The sequence below is a fragment of the Pongo abelii genome, chromosome 4 (assembly GCF_028885655.2).
Source record: "Pongo abelii isolate AG06213 chromosome 4, NHGRI_mPonAbe1-v2.0_pri, whole genome shotgun sequence".
Taxonomy (NCBI): Eukaryota; Metazoa; Chordata; class Mammalia; order Primates; family Hominidae; genus Pongo; species Pongo abelii.
In genome coordinates, this window is record NC_071989.2 from 150,234,293 (window position 1) to 150,244,449 (window position 10,157).

The 10,157-nt window shown below is 56.2% G+C and overlaps 1 protein-coding gene across 4 annotated transcripts in view; it reads right to left on the reverse strand.

Moving 5' to 3' along the window:
- PCDH1 (protocadherin 1) overlaps positions 1 to 9,903 on the reverse strand; it is a 33,569-nt gene extending 23,666 nt beyond the window's left edge. The window contains exon 1 of one of the 4 annotated variants that reach the window (XM_054556000.2): positions 9,730 to 9,903. Coding sequence is in view for 2 of the 4 variants with exons in the window: in XM_054556001.2 (XP_054411976.1) it covers positions 6 to 177 (172 nt within the window). In the remaining 2 variants the exon portion in view is untranslated. Of the gene's footprint in view, positions 1 to 5; positions 5,898 to 8,680; positions 8,888 to 9,201; positions 9,310 to 9,729 lie in introns of those variants that run through there. The other 3 variants (XM_024247596.3, XM_024247594.3, XM_054556001.2) reach the window with 3 other exon arrangements.
- Positions 9,904 to 10,157: the final 254 nt, after the last annotated feature.

Here is a 10,157-nt window from a genome sequence, read left to right on the forward strand (position 1 = left end):
CTCACCCTCTCCCACTGACACACAATTCTCCACAAGGGCAGTCAGTCCCAGCACAGAACCCCAATTCCAGAAACTCAGATCCCTGAATCTCATCCACAGCTGGGTGTAGTAGCAGTGTCTGCCCCAGCTGGAGGAGCCAGTAAGAGGTCTGGCATGCCTAGAGCAGCTCCCGCCCATGGAACACCCTCACCCACCTGACGCTCCCTGGGCCCAAGCCCGGCTGCCCGCCCTCTTTCCTTCTTTTCCTCCCCGCTCTCTGCTCTGTGCTTCACCCAACACCTCCTTCTCACGAGCATCCTGCCTTAGTCACCGATGGTAATTACCTTGATACTGAGATAAGGAGAGAGAGCCAGTGGAAGGGTGAGGCCTCGAGCATCCCCAATTGGAGCACCCCTCCCCACACGCATGGTAGGAAAGAGACACAAGTACATCCTTACACGCCCCACACCCTGGGACCTTGACTTGTCACACTGGGCTCCATTAAGGTTGGCTGGAGGGAGAGGGGATGATGTCTCATTTCTCTTTATTCTGAGATGCCAAGTCAGTGCATATGCATGAGGTATGACATCTAAATCCTCTTTTTCTGACAATCACCCACGGTGCCCAGTATTCTCCACCCCCATAAAAGGCCAGCTTCAATTGGGCAAGGCTTGTGAAAATGGTTAGGGTTGAGGAGTAGGTGTTAGCCTTCCCCGACTTTCCCCCAACACATATGCCCCAGAACGTGCACACAGGCCGCAGACTGTGCACACATGCCCCAGAGCGTGCACACATGCCCCAAAGCATGCACACAGGAACATGCACAGTTGCTAGGGCTCCTCTCCTCTCCCTCCTGCTGCCATGGGCAGGTGTGTACAAGGGAACACAGGTCAAGATTGGGGTCAGAACTGTGGTCAGGGCTGACTAATCCTGGAATTGGCATTGGGAGCTGCCCTGGCCTGTCCTTAGCAACAGGGAGCCCAGCAGGTCTAACTGGGACAGAGCTGCTGATGATAATGACACCACCAGCCTTTCCCTGGCCACTCCCCCACCCCACACCCTCTGGTCTCTGGATGAACATCTGGCTCTTATTTGACATCTATCTCCATATATCCAGCCCCTACTTCACACTTGCCTCTCCCAACTTCTGCCCTAGGCAACCACAAGCTGCACCCCCATCACAACAATAACCCCCTTCTTCTGCCCATCTCCCCTGGCTTTGAGGTCGTGCATTTGCAGATCCCAGCTAGACCCAGCTACTGTCTCTGTCTTGAATGCCCCCTCCTCTCCAACAAAATCATGGCCAGTCCCTCCTTTATTCAAATCCAAAATCTTTGGATCGGCAGTTTCTTTAGAGGCTTCTGGTTCAGTCTCCTTTCCCCACTTCCTCACTTTTACCTGGAATACCTGCCCCACACCTGAAACACCCACCCCACATCAATCCCACTGAGGGCAGGCTCTGGCCCTCCAGGAAACCTTCACAGTCCTCTCCTGCCCACGGTGACCTCTCCTTCCTCCAACTCACGGCCACTTATTGTCTGCTCCAATCCCAAGGCAATGAATCATGTGGCTGACTGGGACACCGCCCGCCTGTATTGTTCAGCTTCAGTATTGTGCACCTCTTCCTGAGTTCTCTGCCTTTCCAGGCAAACACAAAGTACCATGAAGGAAGGGACAGTACTCTGTATATTCACTCATCCCCTGCCCCCTAACAATGCACCTTTGCACATCTGGGTACACTGTAGGGACTCAGTCATGCATTCAACAAATGTTTATCGGGCATTTATAATATGCCAGGCTCTGTCCTGGGCACTGGGATGCAGAAGTAAACAAGACTGGTCCAATCTGCCATGACAGTGCTTCTAACTCAATGACGATTTGTCCATTTTGTTTGGTTGCTTCTGTATACCATTTGGCGAAAGTAAGGCAGCACGGTGGAGAAGAGTGAGGGCTGTGGCATCAGACAGTCTGAGGCAAACCCAGCTGCTCACTTCCTGGCTGCATGACCTGAAGCAAAGATTTAGTGCCTCAGTTTCCTTGTCTGTAAAATGGGGATAATACTACCTATTTCCTAGGGTATTTGAGATACTGTGGGCTAAATGTGGGTACTCAACAAAGGACTCCTTCAAAGCATTTAGCACAATTGTAGTTGTGTACCTGTTTGGAAAATGTGTTAATTGTCTGTCTTTGCTCCAAGATGGTGAGCAGAAAGCAGGAGAGTTTCTACTTTGTTTGCTGCTACCTCCTCAGGGCTTAGCCCTGGACCTGGCACACAGTGGGCACTCAGCAACTCTTGAATGACTGTTGTTATTTTGGCTCTCTGGGCTTAGCCTTTCCTGGTACTTGCTGTGTGACCACTGCTCTTTTACTTGCTCATTTACCCGATTCCCCTATGCCACTAAGAACTTCCTGGGGTAAAATGTAAGTCTCCTCTGTTTAGGGCACATAGTAGACTCTCAGCAAATGTTCACTGAATGCACAGAGTCCTTAGATAAATCAAACACATCCCCTCCTCTGTATGGCCTTCCCCAAGCACAGGCCCCTCCCTAAAGTGTGTGCAGCATTATCAGATTGGTGTGAATGTTAATCTCTTTAAAGGAAGCAGAAATTTATCTGTACTCCATTTGGATCCACCCCCCACACACTCTCCAGCCACCTCCCCTCCACCTGCATGAACCTGGCACAAGGCTCATCTGACTACTTCAACCCCAACCCAAACACGTCCCCAAAGGACCATCACCAGAGAACCTCATTTTCTTATGGGACTGTATCCTGCTGCCACCCTCGTCTGCATATACAAGGTGGTATCACTGTGCACCCCAATTCTCTACAAAAGTCTTGGCAGGTGAGGTGTTATGTGGGAAGCCCACGGGAATTACCCTAAACCTGACCAAGAGAATAAATAAGGCAGTCACTGTTTGCCTCTGTTCTCTCCAGATCAAGGATATTCAAGATAGTTAATCTTTTGTGGTCACATCCTCCTTCAAGAATTTTATAAAACCATGGTGCAGATTTTTCCAGGAAACATGACTGTTCACAAATTTTAGCTGCTAATTCAGGGGGCCATGATCTGGCAGTCAGGGCGAATGATGTGTGGCCACTCCAAGAGCTACGAATTAAGCCCCTACCTCAGGCTTCCTCCATCTCACAGTCACAACCTGAGGCCCTATAACCTTTCAAACCTCCTAGGCAGAACAGGCATACATGCTTGTGAGACTACCTCTGCCCCTCACACGCTCTTTCTCACCCTGAGGAGTTGCCTTACCTTCAACCAGCAAAAGAACCAGTTAAGGACTGTGGTATCTAACCTTTGAATTGGAAAGAGGAGAACCACAGGATAATATCCAGCTCAAGGAAGGTATGGGATGGCGGGGCCGGGGAAAGGTCCCAGAAAGTAGGAGGAATGTGGGGAAAACAGGGTTGGGGGAGAGTTGCTCACAGTGGGGAAAGGAGTTGAAGAGGGCTTAGGCCCTTCAAGCATCTGGAGAGTTTCTTCAAAATGAAGATTATCTGGCCCCACCCTTAGGAATCTTTATTCAGGGGGTGGGACCTAGAGAAACCCCCAAGCAATTGTGATGCAATGGTCGGACCATCTGGGTACAACTTTGAGATAATTCCAGGGAGTTCAGAAAGAGCCTGAGGTCCTGCAAACTCTTTTTTTTTTTTTTTTTTTTGAGACGGAGTCTCACTCCGTCGCCAGGCTGGAGTGCAGTCCCCTGCCTCAGCCTCTCAAGTAGCTGGGACTACAGGCGCATGCCATCACGCCCGGCTAAATTTTTTTTTTTTTGTATTTTAGTAGAGACGGGGTTTCACCATGTTGGCCAGGATGGTCTCGATCTGCTGACCTCACGATCTGTCTGCCTCGGCCTCCCAAACTGCTAGGATTACAGGCTTGAGCCACCGCGCCCAGCCCGGTCCTGCAAACTTTTTTTTTTTTTTTTTTTGAGACGGAGTCTTGCTCTGTTGCCCAGGCTGGAGTGCAGTGGCCCGATCCTGGCTCACTGCAAGCTCCGCCTGCCGGGTTCACGCCATTCTCCTGCCTCAGCCTCCCAAGTAGCTGGGACTACAGGCACCTGCCACCATGCCCGGCTAATTTTTTTTTTTTTTGTATTTTTAGTAGAGACGGGGTTTCACTGTGTTAGCCAAGATGGTCTCGATCTCCTGATCTCGTGATCCTCCTGCGTTGGCCTCCCAAAGTGCTGGGATTACAGGCGTGAGCGACCGCGCCCAGCCCCTGCAAACTCTTATCATCACCTTTGCCATCATAATCACTCATCATCATCATCATCTCAGCAAACACTAAGATTTTACTCAGTACTAAACATTTTACACACATGATCTCTTTCCTCCCAACCCTGTGAAATGGGTAGTATTTATTATTACACTCCTTCCCATACTACAGATGATCAAATGCGGGCTGAGAAAGAATAAACTGTCTTAAGTCACAGAAGTAGTATGTGGAAGAACCAGGACTTGAGAAATAAGAATGCCTCTTCACATCCCAGAGTCTGGGGGAAAGGAACAGAAATATCTGAGGCTAGAATCTGATGCCTGTTATGTCACACCCGCCTCCCCTCCATTCCCGGACTGCCAACCTTGCCCAGTAAGGAGGGAATAAGAAACATTGGGCCTAAGGGTCAAGGAATGAACCAGCCCAGGCTTCCTAGGATGCTGCTGTTCACCCAGGGGCCCGTAGAGATGCAGGGAGAAAGCCAGGGTGGCCTGGAAGGGCAGGAGCAGCAATAAGGAGGCCTTCCCTCACCCCTGCTCCCACTATCTCTGAACTTTGTCCCCAGCAGTTGGGCACTGGGAGTCATTAGTCCCATACGGCAGCCTTTGATACATGCAGCGCCTTATCTGCCCTTCCCCAGGCCCTGGCTGCCTTCCTGGGCAACGGTGCCCTACCTCCCCCCAGTGACATGAGCACCCAGGACCCTGAGAAGCCAGAGCCTGAGGGGGAACAGGCGCAGGGACCCATGTCCCTCAGACAGAGGAGCAGAAGTGCCATCAGCGGTGTAGGAGTAAGGGATAAGGAGGGGACGGAGTCCCAGCAAAGCTGAAGGAAATAGCGTCTGTGTCAACATCTGGGAAGGGATGAGAACAGAGGTGAGGGTTCACCCGGAAACTTCACTTCCAGCCCACCCCGGGGACCAAGGTCCATTTTGCTGAGTGCTGTGGCCAGAGAAAAAACACACAGAGGCAGCCACCACTGTCCCAGTAGCCAGGTCAGCTCTGACTCTCCACCCTCACCCCAGCACTGTTACACAACCGTCACTGCCCTGCCGCGGGCACAAAACACCAAGGGACAAACGGACTGTCGCGCGGGGAGAGGGGAAGCAAATGGGGTTTCTTGGGGTGGAGCTGAACAGAAGCCTCCCACAGAGAGCAAGTGTGCAGACCTCAGCTCCTCTCCCCTCTCTCCCACAACCCTCTATTAGCATCTGCAGGGCTTCTGGGCACCTGCATGTCAGATTGTTGGGGTTAGAACCCTCGCTCCACCACTTCCTAGCTGTGTGACATTAACCAAGTGAATTTACTTTTCTGAACCTGTTTCCATACTGTGAAATGGAAATAATGAATCCTGCCTCTTGAAATTATTTGGGAGAATTAAATGAGATCTCATGCCTATAAGGTCTATTACATTACATGTAAAGGACAAATCATTTTTTTTCTAAGTCTTCCAATTGCTGAATAGACCATTTTATTTCCAGCATCAGGCACACAGTGGGTGCCCCTTGGTTCGATGAATAAACAAGCCAATCCTTCGCTGGTTGGTAAGTCCTATGAAGGCAATGATGGTATGTCTCTTACTACCACATCCTCACCACCCACCATGGGCCCTGGCAGATAAAAGGTGCTCAATACATTGTTGAACAGAATCTCTGCACCAACTATCCTTGCTCACGGCAGGGGCAGCCCTCACCTTCTTCTTTCCCCACACCCCTCCCCGAACCCTGATTCCCACTTAGCTCCTCCCCCACCCTCGCGGCCCCCTCCTGGCCCTTCAACCCCCTTCTTCCCAGCAATTAGCTTACTATCGCTTGCCCAGCTCCCCTGCAGAAGTAGCCACAGCAGCAGCCCCTCTGCTAAGAAGATGGCAGACCAGCAAGACACCCACTTCCAGCTGAAGTCCCTTTTGGAATTGGGAATTGGAGGTGGGTAGGAGAAGGGGTAAAAACTAAATGTGGCCAAAACTGAATCCAGACTTGCCTCCCTATCACACTGCCTCTGGCCACCTCTGGGGATCAGTCTGCCTCTCCCCTCGATTTCACCCCATGCCCTAGTCTAGTTGTAATTACAGGTTCCAATTCCCCCAGACCTTAACGTCAGTAAAGTAATACCCACCTACTCCCGCGCCCCCCACTCCCCACAAACACAGCTAGACCTCCGGCTTGTCATAAAAACTTTCTGGGCGGCCCCTTCCATGGCAGCTCCCGAGGGTTGACCCAGAGCAGGTGCTAGAAGGCTCGCGGCGTCTTCCTGCACGAAGTCCTGGACTCGCCGACCCGAGCAGCCCCAGTCCGCACCGCCTTGGTCAGAGGGCGCTCCCAGCACACACCCAGCGCGCGGAGCGACTCCTCCCAGAGGACGCCGAGTGTGTGTGTGTTGCGGGGATTCGGGGGTGGCAGGGGAGACGGCCGCAGTTTCTTGGGCTCTGGTGGCCCCACCCCCACCCCGGCAGCGCCCAGCCTCCAGGAACCCAAGGCAAGGCTAGGGCGCGGCGTGGTGAGAACGCGCCTCGGCTAGCGCGGGGAGCCCTTGCGCCCCCCGCACCCAGGCCACCGCGGGGAATCCCTCCTCCCCGGCATCTCCGGCCTCGGCCTAGGGTCCCCCGCAAGCCGGAGCCGGCGCGAGCAGCGCAGCGGGGGCCGGGAGGGGGCGGGGAGGGAGCCGGCGCCGGAATCACAAAGCCGCGAACCCGGCTAGGCGGGGACATTCTCATAAAACCGACCCTCTCGTGGCAAGCGGAGGGGGGTTTTTGCCCTACGCTCAATCCTCCAAGGCCTCAGTGCCGCCCCCAGTCTTTCCTGGCAGAAGAAATAGTAGCCGACCACTGTTGGAGAAACTGAGGCCAGAATTCTGACTTACAGAGGATAGCTGGGGGGGAAGGGGTGCGAGACCACCTCGCCTACAAATTCTGCTCCTGTGCCTGCCGCGATCTCCCTTCTGGCTCCAGGGCCTGCCCGAGCACACACTGGCCTACAGCAGGGACCAGGCGGAGGGGGCGCCCAGGTGTGAGACGAACCCAGGTGTGCGGGACCCACCAAGGTGTGTGGGACCCAGGTGTGCTGGAGACCCAGGTGGCTCAGAAAACTCAGCTAAATGGCTGGAAGAGGGTCGCAATCACCGTCCCAGGCTAGCACCCTTTACAAAGGAACCTGGGGCCCGGATCTCCGGGGAGGCGGGATGGCTTGGCCAGCCAGGTCCAGCTTGTTCCCGGAACACCGGCCGGTTCGGCCCGGGAGTGGGGGTTGGGGAGGCGCCGACAGGGAAGCCCGCAGGCCGGCCCAGCCTTCCCGCTGTGCCGATATTTACAATAATAATGTCGCGATTAACGTGGCGGGGCGCTTGGGGCTCGCCGAGCGACCCCGGCGGCTTCTCCTGCCTGAATCTGGACTCCGAGGGAGAGGAACGGAGTGTGTGTGTTTGTGTGTATGCGCTGCAGGGTGTAATGTAATGTGACACTGTTGGTTTAAGGTGTGTGTGACACCCAGTGTTAAGATGGGTGAAGCAGTGGATTCTGTGTTTGTGACCGTGAGGCGCTGCTGTAGGTGCCACTTCCTGTGTTAGAGTGTGTGCCATCACGCGTGTGCTGAGATATTGGGTTGTGTGTTTGTGTGGGTGCAGTAGAGGGGTGCAAGGAGACCTGTGCTGTTTACCTATGTTCTGGCCAAGAAGTGGATAAGATGATATATGCTAGGGTGTGTTCCTTAAAGGAATGTGGGGGGTGGCTAGGTTTTGAGGGTTAATGTACTGAACTGTGGCTGTGACACTCGTACATGAGGGCACGAGATTGTGTTTGTGTGTCCACGTCGCGGGGTGTCACACCCGGTTGTGTTACTGCTCTGTAAAGCCACGGGTTGTGTGTCGGTGCTGCTGATCGTGCAGACACTGAAGCGGATTCTGAGCTGGTGACGGTGCCCCAGTGGGCGCTGGTGTGCGGGAGGTATGTCTGTGTGCACATATGTACGGATGTATGTATGTGTGTATATATGTCCACGGTCTGGCCCTCTGGGTGCCCGCGGGAAGCTGCAAGCGGCTGAGTGAGCCGAGCTAGTTGCCCAACAAGTGTGTACGTATGTATCGTGGACAAGGGTCCTTGCTTGCTCCGTCCTCCGGGAGACCCCCACCAAACTGGGGGCCGCGCGCTTCCCCAAACCCATCCTCCACGCCGCGCGCTCCTGGAGTCTCCTTATCCCCTTCTCTCCGAGCGCGCCCAGGTTCGGGACGCGGGGACTGGGGTTCTGCTCAGCACCCCCTCCCCTCCCTCGGCTTCTCGCCGCGGACCTGGGAGGCCGGAATCCCTCGGCCGCATCCCCCACTCTGGGCTCCCAGCAGCCCCCACCTCAGCCCCCTCGCGCCGAGCTCGGGCTGGGCCCCCGCGGCCTCGCTCCGCCGAGCGCCCCTCCCTCAGCTCCCGCCGGCCATGACCGCTTCGGGCCCCAAGCCGCTGCTGCCTCCACCGCCGCCGGATCCTTACCCGCCTCCGGGCAGCGCCGGCCGCCCGCCCCGCTGTCCATGAGCCGCCGCCGGCCCCGGCCCCGGCCCGGGCTGCGGCTCCGCACGGCTGGGGCTGGCGCTGCGGTTCGGGCTCCGGCTCCGGCTGGCTCTGGGCGCAGCAGCCCGGCGGCTTTGCGTCCGCGCCGCGCTCCCGCTTCCCGAGTGTGTGAGGCGGCGGCGGCGGCGGCGGCGGCGGCGGCGGCGGAGCCAGCAGAGAGCGGAGCGCACAGCCCGGCCCGCCCCCTCCCTCCCTCCCCCCTCCCTCCCGGCCCGCCCGCCCGCCTCCCCGCCCCCCCTCCGGCCGGGAGGTGGAGCTCGGGACCGCTCCGGTCCGGCTGGGAGGGGACCCCGAGCACCGCTCCCCAAAGCCTGGACCCCTCCCTTTGCCATCTCTTCACTGCCCGAGGCCCAGTACACAGGCCGTCCCCTCCTCTGCGCTTCACCTTACACTTATCGCACCCAAGCCTCCATCTAGGACCGCTCCTGGATTCCCCTCCTTACCCTACTCAAACACCTGTCCCCAGCTCTGTCTGCCCCCTGGGAAGTCGAGGCAAGGGAAGTGTCTCGCACAGCGCCTTCTTCCCTGGGCACCTGCTCCTCCATATCCACCCTCTTCCCGCCCAGATCCCCGATCACCCTGTGTGGCCCTCCCTTCCCGCTGCGCTCGGGGAAAGTCCACCCCTCCCCCTCCGGCCGAAGCCGCAGAGCGGTCAGCCTCGGTGGCCGCAGCAAGCCGTGGGGGTGGGGCTATGGAGGGGACCGTGGGAGGAGGAGGCTAATGGGACCCGGGGGCTCTAGAGTGAGGATAGGGAAGATACACAAGCGTGAAGACGAAGTGCTGCTCCTGAGCTTAGGCTATTCGAGGGTCCCCTGATCACCTGCCCTCTGGGCGGCGTAGTGCTGAGGCCACACGTATTTGCCAGTGACTTAACATTATACAGTCACCGGATCCCTGCCCCGCGAGGCCGCGCAGTGTCACGGCCTGTGTCACACGCCCTCGCAGTGCCACACGCTCCCTATCACACTCACCAAATCACACACGGTGTCACACGCAGTGTCTCACACACTCCAATACTCGGTTTCTCCCATTCAGCTCTGGCTCTCTGGCGCCATCTAGAGGTCTCTGAGCAGCTTGGGAACTCCCTCTCCTGCGCTTGCGGTTTGGTAACCCAGGCTGCCAAGTGTCCCAGTTCAACAGGACCTCCTGCCTTCTTCGCCTGCAGGCCCAGGCAGAGTGTTCTAGGTCAAAAGAATGAGGAAGGTTATCCCTAGCCAGGCCTAGTGCTGGGTGAGGAAAGGCTCTCGTTATGGGATGACCAGTTGCTGGGCCTCTTTTTGCCATAGCCTCTGACTCCCCATCTCTGTCCTTCCCCGTTTTCCTGTTCCTACAACTCTTCTGTGCCTTTCCTCTTTCTTCTACTTCCTTCTCTTCTCAGCTCTGGCCTCTCTTGGTGGGA